The sequence below is a fragment of the Hyaloscypha bicolor genome, assembly GCF_002865645.1.
Source record: "Hyaloscypha bicolor E unplaced genomic scaffold K444scaffold_15, whole genome shotgun sequence".
Taxonomy (NCBI): Eukaryota; Fungi; Ascomycota; class Leotiomycetes; order Helotiales; family Hyaloscyphaceae; genus Hyaloscypha; species Hyaloscypha bicolor.
The window spans coordinates 1767304-1785990 of NW_020194517.1; the positions used below are offsets into that span (position 1 = coordinate 1767304).

Consider the following 18687-nt stretch of genomic DNA (forward strand, 5'->3'; position numbering starts at 1 on the left):
CACCCCGCCTTCACTGTTAATCCTCTCTTCACTCATGATGGCACACACCATCATCCTCTGTCTTCTACTGAGAGAAGATACGAAAAGTACGGCACCCATATCTCACTCACTCGCGCGTTATTGGGGGAGTGCTGACGATTTGTAGGATTGCGAAGATCGAAGCAAGATCATGAAATCAAGGGGACAGAACTGACACGGAATTTCAAGGATAGTTTGGGGCATGTGCTTGTGGTGCTGCAAATTGCGATTAGCCTGATTGCATTTGGGAGCTGTATCATTGGAGTAAGTTCGTGGTGGCTAGGAAGTGTTATATGTGTGGTTTATGGGGGAGTGGTTGCGTTTGCGGCGTGGGTTGTAATGAGTTTAGCGTGTGTATGGGTGGGTGTGAGTGGAAGGAAAACGGAGACGAGAAGGGGAGAGAGCAGGGCAGTGGGAAAATGGAGGAGAAGGGATGAGGGGAAAAGAGTAAAGGAGCGTGGGATGTAAACGTGAGGAGCGTTCGGGGGAATTTTTTAGTAGATATGTTCTGGTGCGAGTATGGGAAAAGGAGATGAATGGACTGAAATATTTGAGAGCATCGTGTTGGAGTTGTTGGTATATTTAAACTGCCTAGATGACTGAGTTGGTAAAGGTGTTGTTTCGTTTCTGGCCGGGCAGAGCAGCAGTCCGACTAGCAAGCAAACCTTGGAATAACATAAAACACCGTGGTCTCTCTGGGAGAATAGTCAATGAGAGGTTTCGCGCTGTGTCGACCTGGTTGTTGTGGTGATTAATTAGGAGGGATAGACGTGCGTATCATAGTGTTGTGTAGGGAAAAATATGAGGATAGAGGTGCCGTGAATGATTAATGTGAGAGCTATAGTCGTATGAGGTAGTCTGGATTGAGTCGGTGGACAGAAGCAGCTGATATGCAGTAACTAGGAGGACGAAGCTTTATCATTAATGAGGTTGGGGTCGGTGGAAGGACGCGTTGGATGAATTGGTCAACTCTCATGATTTTTATTGTTGACTAACATCCGTGATAGGGCAGGGAACGCATCAAGAGCTCTCCGCCGACGCACCCCCTAATTCTCCGGAAACAACTTTGGGTCGATAGGAGGCAAAGAATGATAATCGTGCACCCGCGTCGCCCAACTCGGGAGCTGCTCATGTTCGTGACCCTTCGGAATATGGTTTATGAATCCACTGTTGTTCATCAGATCTTTCAACGCCATCAACATACTAATTGGGTCAGGTCTCTTATGCAGCTCCCTCGTAGCTAACTTGATGGCATCACTGAGGAAGCTCGTATACGGCTTGTTGAGTTTCAGCTTATTGATATCAAGTGTCTTACGTGAAATCGTTCCGTCTTGGTAGATGTCCCAGCTAATATTTGATGGTTTCCCGTCCCAAAGTAAGTGGGTCGAAGCATGGACTTCTAGCACACCGTTCCGACTCAGTGGTCCACAGTCTGCGAGATTGTACATCATGGCACCCAATGCCCAGAGGTCGGATTTGGCGGTGTGCTTCTGCTGGTCGGGGAAGTAATAATATTCGGGGTTCCACTCGGGTTTATCAGGAGATAAGCGATCAGGATATGGAATCTTAGGGTATGGATTGTAGAGCAGCTCAGGAGCCCAATAGGTTTTCGTGCCGCACTTGCCCCTGGACTTTTGACCTCGATCTTCTTTCGGATGTCCAGGCGGTCTGTCCTCGCATGCGAGGCCAAAATCACTGAGAACGCAGTAGAAGTATCGCTTCGTTCCCACAGTCCCTCTTGACCGGATCAGGACATTGTCAGGCTTCATGTCGCGATGGAGGATGGGCACCCAACCAGGGGCTGAATCGTAATCCGTGACATCGCTCGAGAGATAGGTCCGACCACTCATAAGATACGCTAATCCGTCGCAGAGTCCTGCAAATGCGTGCCAAATAAAGCGTTCAGGGACTTCCGGCTTCTCAGCATCCGAACTTGCATGCAGACGTTTTGTACCGAAGGCCCTGATGAGATTTTCCAAGGAGCCTCTGTCGCAAAACTCGACGTATACAGAGGCTCTTTTTAGGTCGGGTGTGACGAAGCCAGCGGTAAAAAATGAGATTGAGGCATGCCTCAGCCTGTGAAGCATATGCACTTCATCCTTAGTGAAGTGGATATCTTGTTCTTTGAATCTCGGAAGAGTCAGACCATCAAGCCAGGGTGACGGGGCCTGCGAAATTTACTGACCTCTTCTCAACACTCAGCAACTGAGTGATCTTGTGTTTCACGACAAACACTCCGCCGTTAAAAGCGCCAACTTTGTTTTTAGAATTCGGGTCATCAAGTATTTTGACAATGTGGTAATCATGTCGAATATTGTAGGATTTCACGTCCTCCCGTTTGTACTCCGACAAGGGAATTGTTTTGCTCACTCTCACGAAGCAAGAAGATTCGCCGAGTCCTTGTGCCTTTCGCGATTCGTCTGCCTTTCTCAAGATTCTTTTGTCGTGTCGGGGGTTTTTTGTCGTTGTCTCAGAGGTTTCCAGATTGAAGTATCTGGGTGCTTTACTCCCACAAAACCTCAGGATCCATGGCTTTGGCAAATCTCCAAGGGTAGGATGGATGTAGAGAGGACTACCGGTTGGCCCTTTTTGAAAGGTCATTCTCTTGTTCTTGTCGATGCCAATAAGCCAGCCGTCTGGCAGAGCATTTAGCTCGTGTAAGGACTTCTTCAAACCCTCCTGGTCCGGCAATAATGTTGCCGGCGCCATGTCAGGATTGCTGTACTCTAAGTGAATAGCGGGATGAGCTAATATGAAGTCGTGGGTGATTTTGTGGAGGAAGTTTTGAAAATGTAACTAACGAAGGTCCTCGAAATTGCAGACAAGGCCTTAAATATTCAGACGATGAGCTGACTAGACACCATTAACAAAAGAATTTAGTCACGGCGTAGCTCGGGTTCAATAACAAAAAATTCAATGGGGTGAATGATTGTTCACCTACCGGCCTTGATAAAATAAAGCGCGACAATAAAAGGGGAAGCGAGGCTTAGCAAGACAATACCAACTCGAAAGCATAGTAGCAAAATGGCACAACAATCGAGTACTCCGCTGCAGCAGCAAGGAATCAAACCTCGTTCTTTCAAGTCAAATACTGGGACATTTGCCCTCCTTCAGCGACGAGGCATTAAACTCCCACCGCTCATCACAACCTTCCACCACGAAATGCCAAAGCAGCAGGTCTGGCGATACAAGGGTGGTTTAATGAGCAACCATAAGTACCACGATGCAGATGCTCCAGAAATCTTGAAATGGAGCAGTAGCTCATCAGATCGCAGCACTGGAGAAGGTGCAAGCAAAGGCACAAATGGCCATGAGTCTGATAGTAGCAACCAGCCTGAATCGCCCTTTAATTCCACCGAGACTGTGGAAGAGAGACTGGAAAGATGGAAGAAATTCTACAGTGAGAAAGGGATGGAGAGCTACTTTGACAAGGACGATTATGAGGAGTATCTCGACGACTTGCTGTTCGACAGGCTGGACAACGAGGTCCAATATACTGTGTACGAAACGGGTGCAAAGAAATACAGAGGCCAGGAGCATGTTCGGTTCTTCTGGGACTACGTGAGGATGGAGCTGAAGGACGATGAGGAGACAGAGTCTCCTATTGAGGAGCTACAGCACATTACTGCCTCGAGATATAGCGAAAATCCCTTGAGAAATTTCCGGCCCTGGGCACGGGTTGGTGCTGGCGTACCAGGAAAGGACGATTTCCGCACTGGAAAGACACGCAGCAGAAGCCCACATCCCATGGCGAAATCGCCAACAGTGAAGATAACTGGGACTGGAGAAGATCCGGAACTGTTGGAGATTCGAAAGTTGTTGACGAATCTGGAGCAGTGAAAAGACTTCGCTTCAAACAGCCACGGATTCCGCGCTAAAATTGCAACTACGGCACCTTCCGCTTGTCCTCTTCAAACACGTATGAACCAACGAACATCGCTCAATACACAATCCACCATGGATCCCTTTTCCGCCGAAGGAGAGTTGCTGAACTTGCACAATTACTTCCACCAAGGCCAGTTCCAAGAAGCCATTGATTTCGATACCGCTGGTCTGTCCGCCGAGAACCAACTCCCGGCCCGAGTCCTTTCCCTCCGCGCCCAAATCGCCCTCGGACATGCAGAAGACGTTATTGCAGATGTTGAAGGGGAGGTGGATGTGGAATTGGTAGCTGTTAGGGCACTGGCTGAGTCTGCCGGTGGGAATGAGAGCAAGGCTGTGAAGATTGCGGAGAAGCTGGCCAGCGAGTCTGCGGATAACAATACCGTTCAAATTTTGGCTGGGACAGTCTTGCAGGCTGCAGGAAAGAGCGAAGAGGCTTTGGCGTTACTCTCTCAGCATCAAGGAAACCGTATGTGTATTGAGTTGGCTTGGTACGGGAGGTTGCGCTGACAGAATTTATAGTCGAAGCTGTTGCTTTGATCGTCCAGATCCACCTCGAACAAAATCGCACTGATCTGGCCATCAAGGAAGTTGCAGCAGCTAGGAGGTGGGCTCAAGATAGCTTACTTGTCAACCTTGCAGAGTCGTGGGTGGGCTTACGCGTGGTATGCGCTTCTTTCTAAGAGAAGGGATCAAGCTAATAGTGCAAAGGGCGGAGAGAAATACCAACAAGCCTTCTACGTCTTTGAAGAGCTTGCGCAAGCTCCTGCAACCTCCTCAATTCAGAGTCTGATATCACAAGCCGTTGCGGAAGTCCATCTTGGCCGACTAGACGAAGCAGAGGCAGCTCTCAAACAGGCAATCGCAAAGGACCCTAAGAATGCAGAGGCCATATCAAACAGCATCGTCTTGAACGTTATTCAAGGCAAAGATACTGCGCAACTGAAGAGGTTTGTAGTCCTTCTTTCCTGCCTCGCGACTTGAACTCTTCTAACAAGTAACTTCAGCGACCTGCAAAGCGCAGTACCCAACCACCATTTCCTCACAGATCTGCAAGAAAAGTCCTCTTTATTCGACAAAGCCGCCACGAAGTACTCTGCCAAAGTTGCAGCATAAAATACCCCGCGATAGATGACATGGCGTACAGGAAGGCGGGGATCGGATATACATAAAGCTGTTTAGGTTACCAAAAATGGACAAACTCGAAGCATTTGGTCGTGTCCAATCATCTTCTCGATATGTGCCACTGGCTCCACACTTCCACATGAAGCGGCTCTCCGAGCATCTGCTCGCATTGAGCAAAAGCTCCGCATCACGAAAAGCCCCTCGAATCTGCACGTTGACATCACCAGCGGCTGTGGCATGCAGCTTTTGAACCCTCAAAACAACCCCATACTCAACAATCGAGGGTCCAAGATAACGCATTTCAAGATGCACAGTGACGCCCATATGCACGCCCCCACGGCGCCTGTCGTGGGAAGAGCGAAGAGAGCACCGGCAAAGATGGGATACAGACCAGCCTCACCGCACAACTGACGTGCCCCCGACATGAGCCGTCGATCTTTGCCGAGTGGTGAGCCCGAGTCGGTCCTTGAATCACTAGTTCATCAGCATCAAGTTGACAGCTGCATCGTGAGATTCAAGCAGCGAGCAGCAAGCAGCAACTAGAAGCGTGCCGTTGCAGCCCGTGAAGTCTTAACATAACGGCCTACGGAGACAAGATCCGGTCATGGTGGTACAAGTGTGCAAAATGGTGGCAATGACATCATCTCAGCCACACCTCGCACGAAGTTTGTTTCTCAATCAATTCTCAAGACGAAGAGAAGAAATGGTGCCTCAGTTATGATTTGTGACTTCAGTGAGAATAGTTGACTCGTTTATCACGTTGTTGTTTTTCATTTCTTTTTTTCCTCGAGTCAAACTTCGCATTCGTCCGTTATGAGAGTTCAAAAAGTCGACTTGCACTGCCCCTCCACACCAAACGCGCCAGCCAAGACTTGCCCCACTACAAGCGAGTATTTCACATGAATTTCTACAACCCCCTAAGCACAATGTAGTCATAGTCCATCAGTCTAGCCAACTAGAACGCAAGTAAGCGCTCGGAATACCTTATCCTTACTATGATCGGCGGGGGCTGGAAGCCACTTGCAAACTCGAGCAAGACCCTCGACTTTCGATAGGAGTCGAGAATTCGATCCTGAGCAGACAAGTGTGGGCCAATGATGGCCTCCACGCGCTAAGTGCCATACGAACGGTTAGCAAGATGAGAAACTTTATCAAGCCATCGTGAGAAAAGCGCGCCTGCCGTTGCCGGTTTGAGGGCGGCAGTTTGGTGGAGGGGGGAGGCATAATAAGAGGGACGGGCTTCCCACATTCTCTCCCTTCCCCCCCCCCAAGACCAAAAGCAAGAAATATCATAGTTCACATCACGACTTCCAAGTCATATCCCCATCCCACACTTTGCTATCTACTCGTCGCCCTGGTTAACAACATCAACAACATCATCGCTACCAGCGGCGTACTTTAAGATGCCTGCCGCTATCACTCCCCCCGCAGCCCCTGAGGTTAAGAAAGAACTTTCTGTTCCCAAGACGAGCTTCCTGCCAACACAAAATACCGAGATGGCACATATGAAGCGGAAGATCATCTGTTTTTCAGGTACGTGTGCTGATCTGTTGATCACTTCCTGACAAGTCCCCTTTCGAACCTTCATCCCCACCTAAATACCACACCCTCAATTTTCGAACCTCACTTTCCAAGCCCCCCACTCCTGAAACACTTCCAAACCGCAATTCTAACTACACCCCCCAGACTTCGATGGCACAATCTTCATGCAAGATACCGGACATATCCTCTTCGACGCGCACGGCTGTGGCTCCACACGGCGTCAGATCCTCGACGAGCAAATCAAAACCGGCGAACGCAGTTTCCGCGAAGTCTCCGAAGAGATGTGGGGCTCTCTGAACGTGCCATTCGAAGACGGATTCGAAGTCATGCACCAAACCCTCGAAATCGACCCGGACTTCCAAGCCTTCCACAATTTCTGCATCGAGAACAAGATCCCCTTCAACGTCATCTCCGCTGGATTGAAGCCGATTCTGAGGAAGGTGCTTGATAAGTTCTTGGGTGAGGAGGAGAGTGGACATATTGAGATTGTGGCCAATGATGCGATGATCACCGAAGATGGGAGTGAGTGGAAGCCCGTTTGGAGACACGACACGGAGTTAGGTCATGACAAAGCTTTGAGCGTGCAAGAGGCGAGAGCCGAAGCTCACCTGAAGGCTGAAGACGGCACCATCCCGCTCATCGTGTTCATCGGCGACGGCGTCTCCGATCTCCCTGCTGCTCGCGAGGCCGACGTTCTCTTTGCACGGAGAGGACTGCGACTCGAGGAGTACTGCGTCGAGCATAAGATTGCATATATCCCGTTCGACACGTTCGCGGATATCCAGCGCGAGGTTGTCAAGATTATGGAGGAGGATGAGAGGAAGACGAAGGGTTTGGGCAAGCCGGCGAGATTTAATCCAAGAGCGAATTTGTGGAGGAGGGTTAGCAGTCAGCAGGCGGTGCCCCTGTTGGTTGCCAGTACGCCGACTAAAGAGGAGAAGATGTTTTTGTGGCCGAATGCTTTTAGTGAGTTTACGCCCAAGGGGGAGAGGATTGCAGAGACTGCCGCTGCTTGAGGGGGTTATTACTTTCTGAGAGTGTCGTATGTTTTATTGATGGTTTTGATTGGCATTGCCATGGCGTTTGGGATGGGCTTTCAATGGCTGTCAAAACTAAGCAACAGTTCTTGTTTGGAGTTCTCGTTGGAAGGAGAAACAGACTTCTAGAATCTAGATCGCTTTAGATGAGAATGGAAGACTTAGATGATCGATTGTCTGCTTCTTTGGACGTCGATCACTGAACCTGGTGCCTCTGGAGTGCGGGGTGACTTCTTCATCTGAACCGAGGCTTCTCCCCAGCCACGATCATCGAAAATCAAGATGAAGTTTAACTTCATCAGAGACTCCTCAGGATGTACCCTGCCGCGTCCAGTATATATCCTCACGCTCTAAATGCCAGTCAAGTATCAAAATGCAATGCTATGAATAATCTCTACAGAGCCTGATGAAAATATACGTATTACTGTGTAAGAGGTAAGTATATCAGCCAAGGAGCCTTGAGCATTATTAACGGAGCTGTCCTTTGCTGAGTTCATTATGTTCGAACCAACCATTCACAATCCTTCCTACCTGTAGTCGAACAATGTGAGCCATTAAACACCAATCCTGTGCCTTCGAATGATCACTGCGCAAACTTACCGTATTCGTACTCGATCGCCTGCAGGTCGTCTCACAGGAGCAAGCAAACATTCCTCAGGCGAGTTTCCAGCTGAGCCCCTGAGCCCCAAGATCATCCCTTCCTCTTCTAAATATGAAAGCACACAGCCTATATTTGGAACCCCATCGAGAAGAATAAAGTTAGGAAGGCCCCTCAGCAGTATCCACACTTCGACCATCAAGCCTGCATGTGTTCACGGGTCTAGTGACGTTGCGCTTGATCAACCTCCCTTCATCCGCGGTTCCGACTCCTCCAAACCAGCACCATCTCATCGTATTTCACACACCTTCCACGCCACGCCACCTGCCCTCCTAAGAGCCGACAGATCGGCCTTGTATTTGGCCCCTTTATTAGCCAGCTCGCGGCTCGAAACGCCTTGGTCGTTACGTGACAAGGGACAAGCTGGAGCCTTTGGCAGCTTTCGCGCTCTGCTCCACTTACTTTCCATCTTCAGCCTCCTCTCCCCTCTCATCAAACCAGGCCTCTCCATCACAGCGAAGGATCCCTCGAATCTCCGCCCACCAGCAGCAAGTCTGTAACACAACACCGCGAATCGACAAATAGCATCAGCATCAGCATCGCAGCCCTGTAGCACCCAGAAACGGCACCCCGCACGGTGCCGCTCCGCCCCATCCCTGAGCCAATCCGCGTCGCTCACGGGCCTGTCCTTGGCCAACGACATCGACGCTCCCTGCCAAGCACAGTCCTTCAGCTCCGCATCCACACAGCAGCCACAGCAAATAGGTTCTATTACACCCGACCAGCGACCGCTGCACCCACTTCCATCTTTTGCAGGGCATTGGCAATTTGGCATCATTTTACGGCATTGCGTGCATACTCCGTAGCTTGCTGACCGGCTGTCCGGCTGTGCCTGTGCTGAGCATTGCAGACTGCCCACGCACCCGCACCCGCACCTGCACCTGCACACTGCACACTGCACACTGCTGTGCTGAGCTGTCAACAGCAGCCAGCCAAGGCCCAAAGCACACCGCAATCTATATCGACCATGGTCCGCATATCACTGCCCAACCGCCTGAAATCCTTCAACGGCGGAGGCAGCAACAGCGCGAACCATTCCCGCAGCACGAGTCCCAATCCAAACGGCAGTATGAAGAAGAGCTCTGGCGGCGCGGACACCAGCCCGGAGAAGGCGAGCGGGTTGGTGCTGAAGGTTGTCGTGCTCAAGGTAGGCTCTCCCTGGCAGACTGGGATCGGGAGAAAGGAGAACTCTGATTGTGATCTCTGCAGGCTCGCAACCTCGCGGCAAAGGATAAGAGTGGCACGTCTGATCCAGTGAGTATATACGCCCCCGAATGGGACACCTGTGCGTACGGACATCGAAGTGACTTAAGTATCGTAGTACTGCGTCCTCACCCTCGGCGAATCGAAGAGCGCGACACACTCGGTCCCCAAGACATTGAATCCGGAATGGAACGTCACGGTGCAGATGCCGGTGGCTGGCGTCAACAGCCTGCTCCTCGATTGCGTGTGCTGGGACAAGGATCGATTTGGGAAGGACTACTTGGGCGAATTTGATCTGGCTCTCGAGGATATCTTTGCGAATGACTTGACGGAGCAATCACCGACCTGGTATTCGTTGAAGAGCAAGCGACCTGGTGGGAAGAAGAGCAGCAATGTTTCGGGCGAGGTGCAAATGCAATTTACCTTGTTCGATTGCACGAACCATGGGGCGACACCGGCAGAAGTTTTGGCCAAATTCAGGGCTTTGGCTGGTGTAGTGGATCTTCCAGATGTCGTGACGCCTACAAAGCAGCACAGCCAAACGACACCTAGTGGAGAGGAAGAAGATGAATATTTTGACGAGGATGAGGAGCCCAGTGACGAGACGGACGATCCGACGAAACCAGAGAATGCCGAGAAGAGAAAGCGAAAGTTGAGGCTCCGAGGCTTAAGGAAGAAGAAACAATTGACTGCATACGAGTTCAGTGGCGGCAGTGAGGTTGTGGGGATCGTGTTCCTGGAGATTGGCAACATCAAAGACCTTCCCCCCGAGAAGAACCTCACCAGGACCACATTTGACATGGATCCGTTTGTTGTGGCCTCCTTGGGGAAGAAGACTTATCGAACTCGCGTTATTCGACACAATCTCAATCCAGTGTACAACGAGAAGATGATCTTCCAAGTCTTAAGGCACGAACAAACATACTCTCTGTCTTTCACTGTGATTGACAGAGATAAGCTGTCTGGAAACGATTTTATTGCTTCAACTGTACTACCACTCAAAGAAATCACGGATACAGCTCCCGAAGCAGATGCAGAAACCGGATTGTACTCGCTGAAGGATCCAGACGCGGGTGCTTTCCCAGCTCCCAATCGATCACGATTTAAGCTACCAATGTCTCGCTCGTCCTCGTCCCAGAGCCTGAATAGACTGGCTCGTCCCGGCTTGCAGAAGACCCTTTCGAATCCACAAATTCAACAAATCCCGAGTCAGTCAGGGACCACTACGCCCGTGCAGACTCCAGGCCCAACAAGCAATCCCGCTGCTGGTATGCTGCAGCCAACCGACATCCCAACTCTCAATACAGATAGTACCGAAAATAGCCAGGGAGATCCAGATCTGCACCCTTTCACTATCCCATTAAAGTTAAAGAACGCAGACAAATGGGAAGACAAGCACAACCCAGAGCTCTTCATCAAGGCCAAATACGTTCCATACCCTGCACTTCGTCAGCAATTCTGGAAAGCAATGTTGAAGCAATATGACACTGATGAGAGTTGTCGAATCAGCAAGGTCGAACTCACCACCATGCTTGATACTCTCGGGTCCACGTTGAAGGAATCTACGATCGACTCTTTTTTCAAACGATTCTCGCACCAGCTTGAGAATGGAATCGAAACCATCCAAGATCTCAGCTTCGATGAGGCTATCATTTGCCTAGAGGAGCAGCTTATTGAGAAGTCGAAGCCACAATCGATGGGTGATAGAATGAGAAACCTGATGCCAGATTCTGATAGAATGAAGGCTCATATTCCTCATCAACTTGGCGGCACTTCTGGGCAACCATCTTCATCGGCTGCCTCCGCCACTACAGGGACGACATCTGATAATGCCACTCTGGTCGACCAGTCTCAGCTTGGAGTTGAAGCTCAGCAAGTTGACGAACTCAGTACCCCTGGTGAGGAAGGTGATCTTTTGGACCGCAGCGACGATCTGAACGATCATACCGAAGAGCATGTCGTCGAGATCAGAGAATGCCCCATCTGTCATCAACCACGCTTGAACAAGCGTTCTGACGCTGACATCATCACCCACATCGCCACATGTGCAAGCCAGGACTGGCGCCAAGTCAACAATATTGTCATGGCCGGTTTCGTAACATCTAGTCAAGCTCAACGAAAATGGTACTCCAAAGTCATCACCAAGATCTCTTACGGTGGCTACAAGCTCGGGGCCAACTCAGCCAACATCTTGGTCCAAGATCGCATCACGGGACAAATCAACGAAGAGCGCATGAGCGTGTACGTGAGGTTAGGAATCAGACTACTATATAAAGGCTTAAAATCTAAGGAGATGGAGAAGAAGAGAAGTATGTATTCTCAAGATCTATATTACTACGTACCAAGTCCCCATCCCGCATTAACAGTAGCTCACACTCCATCAGTCCGCAAGCTCCTCCGGGGCCTCTCCTTCAAACAAGGCGTCAAATACGACGACCCGGCCTCCAAAGCCGAGATCCAGAAATTCATAAACTTCCACCAGCTCGACATGTCTGAAGTCCTGCTGCCCATGGACCAGTTCAAGAATTTCAACGAGTTCTTCTACCGACAGCTGAAGCCGGACGCGAGACCGTGCTCGGCGCCCGATAACCCGAAAATCATTGTCTCGCCTGCGGACTGCAGATCAGTGGTCTTCAACCGCATGGACGAGGCGACCAAGATCTGGGTCAAAGGGAGAGAATTCTCGATCGAGAGACTCCTCGGCACCGCGTACCCAGACGATGCTCATCGCTACAAGAACGGCGGCTTGGGTATCTTCCGTCTTGCGCCGCAGGATTACCACCGTTTCCATATCCCAGTCGATGGTGTGATGGGTACACCGAAGATAATTGAAGGTGAGTATTACACGGTTAACCCGATGGCGATTAGAAGTGCGCTCGATGTCTATGGTGAGAACGTAAGAGTTGTGATCCCAATTGATTCGCTGGAGCATGGACGCGTGATGGTCATTTGCGTTGGCGCTATGATGGTGGGAAGCACTGTCATCACGAGGAAGGCAGGCGAGAACGTCAAGCGTGCTGAGGAATTGGGGTATTTCAAATTTGGAGGGAGCACGATCCTGCTTCTGTTTGAGGAAGGGAGTATGAAGTTTGATGATGATTTGGTGGATAATTCGAATGGGGCTCTCGAGACTTTGGTAGGTCCATCTCTTCTCTCTTTAGGATGGGAATAGTATTGATGATTCAATAGCTACGAGTCGGCATGTCCATCGGCCATCACCCAGGCCAAAGCCAACACACGCCCGACATGCGCAAGAAAGATGAGGATATCACTGAGTCCGAGAAGGCGGAGGCGAAACGCCGGATCGAGGGCAGCATTACGCCGAGAAATGAGGGGGAGGGGGGAGGGGGCTTGCCAACTGCTGCTACGATGGCTGGATAGTTACTTTCCCTTAACTTTACTTTCATTCTTGGGGATTGGCTTGAGAGGAGGGGGGGGGGGAGCAAAAGGTGGAGACGTTCAACAGAAGTGCTCGGTTGGATGGAGGGGTGCGTGGATGGGATTGATAGAGGTGCATGGTAGTTTGGATACAGAAAACGGATGGAATCGAATACACAAATCAGCGTGGAAGGGAGAAGCAGCTTGTATGATTTGGCTGGATTGGATTGGGGAGATGTTTGGTGTGCTGCTGTACTGTTATGTACTGGCTAATTAATGGATGTGGCCGATGGATTCTATTCTTGTGCACTTTGCTTCGGTCTGCGAGTGGTTTAGGGTATGACTCCAGTGCTGCTGGGTGAGTGACGGAGAGAGATTATCGATAGGAGCAAAAGTCCTCCGGTTTTACCTTAAATCTCAGGCACCACATCCTTTTTTACTGCTTGGGAAAATCCATCAACGGGATTAATAATGTGCTCTTTGAGTTAACAGGGAAATCAAGGTTTTCCTAGAGATTCTGTTTGAGCTGTAGATGGGAGCAGATATTGAGCCTCTCTCTCAACCAAGGAACGAGATATTGCGGAGTGGGCGTTCCTTAGGGAGGAGAGGCGTTGCAAGTTAATCAACCCAGAAATTAGTTTAGAGTTATCGTTTAATTTTCTTACTTTTCTTTCATTTATGGGTTTAGTTTGTGGCGCAAGAAAGGGGTTGGTTGGGAGAGCGATAATTCAGGGCAGAAGTTCTAGATCGTGGAAGCGAGAAAGAGAACACCCGCATCGCATCGCTCAAGCTTTCCTGATCAATTATATAGAGACTGATGAATATGGTATTCTAAAAGGAAGAATTCTTTTTTTTAAAGAAGGATGCAGGATTTGGGGAATATAAGCATAAATGGATGCTATGGTTCATCCGTTTATCGAGGCAGAGTGAGATCCTTGCACGTGATCGATCCTCCTCGGCAGCTTTGTTGAAATTAGGGGCCTGAGGCCCCTAATAGGCTTAGTAAGCCCTGGAACCGAACGCCATGGGGCTGTGCACTAGCTTAATACCCTGTCCAGCTGGAATACCCTGTATAGCTGGAATACCCTGTACGGCTGGAATACCCTGTATAGCTGGAATACCCTGTATGGCTGGAATACCCTGTATAGCTGGAATACCCTGTATAGCTGGAATACCCTGTATAGCTGTAATCGGTTCAGCTGGCATAGGGATTTAGTACATGTGACTTAGGGGGTTCAGGGCTATATATACGGGCTACTTACCACTGTAGAACAGCAGTCAATTCAGTATCGTTTACTTGGTTTACATTGCAAGCACGTGACCCTAGCTATATTGCTTTAGCTAGTTCAACAAGCTTAACCTTAAAACCAGGAATCCATTTCCATTCCAGACTTCTCCCGCGATCGAGAAGCTTTCAATCCTGAACACCACGATATTGGCGCCTATCTAACTTATAGCACCAATGGCGTCAAACTTGTTTGTCGATTCTTCCAGCCATGCGACGATTGCGATTGCGATAGCGAGGGCGCAACCTGCTGGCGCAGTGGCGAGCCATCGCCACGTTGTCAGGTTGTGTCTTGGATTGGCTTCCAAGTCAAGAGCGAGTTTGCTATGGCTGAGGCACCAGGAGGAGAGTTGCATGTGCGAAGCACACATAAACCGCAATTAGGCACAAGCCGAGCCCGCTCACGTTATGTTGAACTGTTCACGTTTCACAGGACTTGGCCCTTAATCAGCCTTGTTATGCGAATTCTCGGTTGGTCGAGGAACGACGCTCAGCCCCTGAAGGAGCGCACCGCTCTTCAGCTCCGGAGGTCCTTGAGCGGTGCAAGATGTGCCCTTCGGACTCGACCAGTCTTTTCAGCTCCCCTGCCAAGGGAAAGGAAGCTGCTGCATCAGACTTATTCTGCGTATTGTTTCAGGTTTCTTGGGGCGAGATATGGAGCCACATGTTGTTTGGGTAGTGTGCTGGCCGGTCCTGAATTCCACCTGTGCTAAAAATAGACGGGATTGGGATGGGATGAGGTGAGGCTCGAATCGAGGCTGATATCTTCCACTTCTCTTTTTTTTTTTCTCTCGCGGGATGCGCAGTGAGCTGGCGGGCGTCGTTTCTGTTTCTTTCTTTCGTGAGCAGGCACCGGACTCCGTCCCGCAGCCAAGATTTGTGGAGGTGATTGGCAAACTTGGCCCTCGTAGGGGATGTTTACTGGTTTCCGCTGCCTCTTCATATGAGCTTGCCTGTCCTTATCCGCGTCTTGCCCCGCACAGAAGGCTAGCAGCTAGTATATATGTTCTGTTTCCTGCACAAACACGTTCCTGCCCCTCTTTTACTATCTTTCTCTGTACATATGCTTTTCTCTTCAACTGTGCTGTGCAATTGTCAGATTACTTTGTCAAGATGTATTCCCTAGCCGCCGTTGCGGCTCTTGCAACTCTCGTCACTACCACCATCGCCGGAGTCCCAGAACAAGTTCCAGGCTTCACCTACCCCCCCAAATGGTCTGACGACTTCAGCGGCAAGTCAGTTGACACTGACCTCTGGAAGTTTTGGACCGGGCAGCCCTCCAACGGCGAGCAAGAAGTCTACCCCAGCTCCGGCGCCAACTGCCAAGTAACAGCCGGCACCCTGCAAATCACCCCCCAAAACAACGGCGGGCAATGGACCTCCTGCCGTCTGGAATCCCTCGATGCCTTCAACGCCACAGCCGGCAAGAAATTGCGCGTACAAGCAAAGCTCAAAGTCGGGCAGCCAGTGACTCCAGCCGCTCAAATGCAGGGCATATGGCCCGCTTTCTGGTCTTTGGGAGAAGGGATGAGGAAGACGCCCGGTGTCCCGTGGCCGGCATGCGGCGAAATCGACACCTTTGAGAGTGTCAACGGTGCTGCCATGGGCTTTGGAACGGTGCATTGTGGAGGTCCGTGCAACGACCCGGGTCCGGGCCTTACTTCGGGGATTGAATTTGATTATGCGAGTTATCATACTTGGGCGCATGTTGTTGATTTGACTAGTGCGGATTGGAGGGCGCAGAGTATTGCGTTTTTGTTGGATGGGAGGGAGTATAGGACGGTGATAGGGAGTGATGTGGGGAGCCAGGATATCTGGACAACGCTTGTGGGACCCATGTTTATGACGCTTAATGTTGCGGTTGGGGGTAAGTGGCCGGGTGGTGCGTCTGCAAGTACGGTTAGTGGGGCGCCGGCGGGGATGGAGGTGCAGTATGTGGCTGTTTATGAGAGCTAGAAGATGGTCTTTTGGATTTGGGAGTTTTGATTTGAAGCTGGGCGTTGTGGGGGCTTTGACAGGGTGTTTTGGTGTTCTTTGGTGTTCAGGTACAATGTTGGAGGCAGGTCTAGGGCTTTGCAAGGAGCAATCTTCATGTATATCCAATGTTAGACATGTAGATAGTTGACTAGTGGCTGAAAGAGGCTCCTTCACTATTCCTGGCCTTATCAAGATCATGTGAGACTGAACTCGCACTATCGAAAACGATTACGAACTCAAAGAAGGAGAAGTAGTAAACAATCCACAGCTTTTTGTCTCTTCTTAATTGTCGAGAGCAAAGGCGATTGGTTCAAGCATCTCAGTCTTGCAAAATTCTTATTCTTGGAAAAGAGGAGCATGCCGGATTTAATACAAGATTTAAAGCTTGAAAAGAAGAGAACTCCTTGAGATAATAGGCAGCATCTATAGAGCCTGCGTTTTCCCCTCACGTTACTGAAATACCTGCTTGATTTAGTATGTCCCTTCGTGGTTACTTCCATCTTTTTCTCGACTTTCGACATTTGCCCTACGCTGTGGGCCACAGTTGTACCATAGCAGTTGCATACATTCAATCTTAGAGAAATTCACGGTCATTGATCTCCTTGACTTCATTGCTGAGTTTAGAGAGACGTAGGCACTGTTCTTCCAGCTAAGCTGAGAGCGTCTTGAGTTCGAGGCGTTTGGCGTTATGAGACTTGGTATACTTTTCACCACCTAGTTTTAGCCTGGCCATACTTGCACTCAAGTAAAAACAAGCGGGTACCGAAGGCTGAAAACATCTATCATTTGTGGATAGATCTGATTGGGAGCTGACATGCATGCATCCACTACTGGACGACTGCGTGGCACAGCCACAATCAAAAATTCTCATGAACATCAGAGAGAGACACACAGCCACAATCAAAGATTCTCATGAACATCAGAGAGAGACACACAGCCACAATCAAGATTCTCAAGAACATTGAGGCACACAACCCCTTTTTCCTTTGCTCTCAAATCTTTTCAGTTGATTGCTCTTCATGCTACCTGAACAATGTCATCTTCGCATTTCTACACCCCCTTACAAACATCGCGGACGAAGGAATTGCGTCTCGTGACGCTCCTTCCAGCACCCACGAAAGACGCCACAATCGAGTGTACCTTGAGCATCGGCAACCTCGAAGATCGACAGCTGCATTACGAAGCGCTATCCTACGAATGGGGTGACATAAATAGTCCCAAGCACGAGATTCTGCTCGATGGTCAACCTTTCACCGTCCGACGCAACCTCTGGCAGGCTCTGCGCTGTCTCCGGACAGAATTCGCCGCGAGGACGCTGTGGGTCGATGCAATTTGTATCAATCAAGAGGATGTTTTAGAACGGAATCATCAGGTGGGTATGATGAGCAGCATCTATACTTTCGCATCTTCGGTGCGGATTTGGCTTGGTGAGAGGGGCGGCAATAGCCGGGAGGCAATCTTGCTGCTTCATGAGATCTGGGAATCGTTTCGGGAGGTATCTAGGCCTAGCAAAGAGGTTGTAGAGAAGAAAAAGGCGCCGCGGAAGAAATTAGCTGAGAACGCGGAGCCCGCAACACTGACAGGAAGCCGCGACTCGTTTAAAAAGCTTTCTGTGTTTCCAATTCATAGAGGCGAACCGTTCGAGTCCTCAAGGGAATTGTTGGTTCAAGAAAGGCGCGTGGGGTGGTGGAATAGGTTGTCCCTTCGTTCTGAGCCTGTCGCCCCATGGGAAGGAGTAGCAGCGCTGGTCGAACGAACATACTGGAGCAGAATCTGGATTGTTCAGGAATATCTCCTAGCTTCCGAGACGGTTGTTCAGTGCGGCTGGGATTACATGGATGGAAAGCGCTTCGATGAGGCCGTATCAATAGTCGGTGAGCTTTTCGAGCTCAGAAAAGCCGATCATCGTCAACCGGCACCTTTGATTCAAAACTGTCTGGAGAGAATTGCCAAAAGTCCAGGCATCAAGATTCCGAGAAGCAGGGTTTCGGATAACCAGCGAACGTTGCTAGAGTTGATGGAGACCTGCAGGACATCCAAATCTTGTGATCCTCATGATAGGATCTATGCCATTTTGGGCTTGGCGGATGATATCCCGCCGGCAGCAATCTTGGTGGACTATGAGAGGGATATTTTCAAGGTCAAGGTCGATGTGGCATGGTGGTATTCTACTAGGTCTGGATTGAAATCTCATCCAGCTTCTGTGTCTCGTGTTTGTTCTCTGTTAGATGAAATTTTTGTGGATTGTGAAGATGAGGAATAGCTGAATACGATCCCCCATCTCTAATATTGTCACGGCCTGGACAAGCTGTGGAAGTGGAAATGTATGTGTTTGTGTAAATATATGTATGAATGGTAGTGCCCTAAGGGCGGTGAAGAAGCTATATATATGCCTGTGCGCAGCACGTGACAAATATTGTGCTGAGATTGTCCTCTGCCTCAGAGTCCCAAATTGAGTGGTATAAGTCTCCAAAACCAGTGCGACCTTGTTTCGGTATTCCACTACTTCGATGGCAGATGGTGGTATTTTGCTTGGTGAAGTCGACCACTAACACTTCAAAATCTTGAAGCAAGGCATCAAT

General features: G+C 49.9%; 6 protein-coding genes across 6 annotated transcripts; 5 read left to right on the forward strand and 1 right to left on the reverse strand.

Annotated features, from left to right (window-relative positions):
• Window positions 1–581: 581 nt before the first annotated feature.
• Window positions 582–2692, reverse strand: K444DRAFT_552933 (kinase-like protein). Its single transcript, XM_024876602.1, has 2 exons — window positions 2204–2692; window positions 582–2148 (listed from the first exon to the last, which is right to left on the reverse strand). The coding sequence occupies exons 1-2, from the start codon at window positions 2617–2619 to the stop codon at window positions 1065–1067; spliced, it is 1500 nt and encodes a 499-aa protein (XP_024743181.1). The 5' UTR covers window positions 2620–2692; the 3' UTR covers window positions 582–1064.
• Window positions 2693–3975: 1283 nt separating this feature from the next.
• On the forward strand, window positions 3976–5016 carry K444DRAFT_518212 (uncharacterized protein; the record flags this gene model as incomplete). The annotated part of the gene is made up of 4 exons (XM_024873846.1): window positions 3976–4369; window positions 4423–4565; window positions 4612–4850; window positions 4908–5016. 4 exons carry the CDS (start codon window positions 3976–3978, stop codon window positions 5014–5016), a joined length of 885 nt encoding a protein of 294 aa, XP_024743182.1.
• Window positions 5017–6517: 1501 nt separating this feature from the next.
• Window positions 6518–7859, forward strand: K444DRAFT_607709 (putative 2,3-diketo-5-methylthio-1-phosphopentane phosphatase). The gene has a single exon (XM_024879220.1). It carries the CDS (start codon window positions 6732–6734, stop codon window positions 7581–7583), a length of 852 nt encoding a protein of 283 aa, XP_024743183.1. The 5' UTR covers window positions 6518–6731; the 3' UTR covers window positions 7584–7859.
• A 1150-nt stretch (window positions 7860–9009) lies between these two features.
• K444DRAFT_607710 (uncharacterized protein) lies at window positions 9010–12892 on the forward strand. The gene is made up of 5 exons (XM_024879221.1): window positions 9010–9409; window positions 9472–9516; window positions 9584–11774; window positions 11850–12601; window positions 12655–12892. Exons 1-5 carry the CDS (start codon window positions 9230–9232, stop codon window positions 12844–12846), a joined length of 3360 nt encoding a protein of 1119 aa, XP_024743184.1. The 5' UTR covers window positions 9010–9229; the 3' UTR covers window positions 12847–12892.
• A 2349-nt stretch (window positions 12893–15241) lies between these two features.
• On the forward strand, window positions 15242–16084 carry K444DRAFT_517767 (glycoside hydrolase family 16 protein; the record flags this gene model as incomplete). Its single annotated transcript, XM_024873805.1, has 1 exon — window positions 15242–16084. One exon carries the CDS (start codon window positions 15242–15244, stop codon window positions 16082–16084), a length of 843 nt encoding a protein of 280 aa, XP_024743185.1.
• A 957-nt stretch (window positions 16085–17041) lies between these two features.
• Window positions 17042–18531, forward strand: K444DRAFT_607712 (uncharacterized protein). The gene has a single exon (XM_024879222.1). The coding sequence runs from the start codon at window positions 17139–17141 to the stop codon at window positions 18366–18368; it is 1230 nt and encodes a 409-aa protein (XP_024743186.1). The 5' UTR covers window positions 17042–17138; the 3' UTR covers window positions 18369–18531.
• Window positions 18532–18687: the final 156 nt, after the last annotated feature.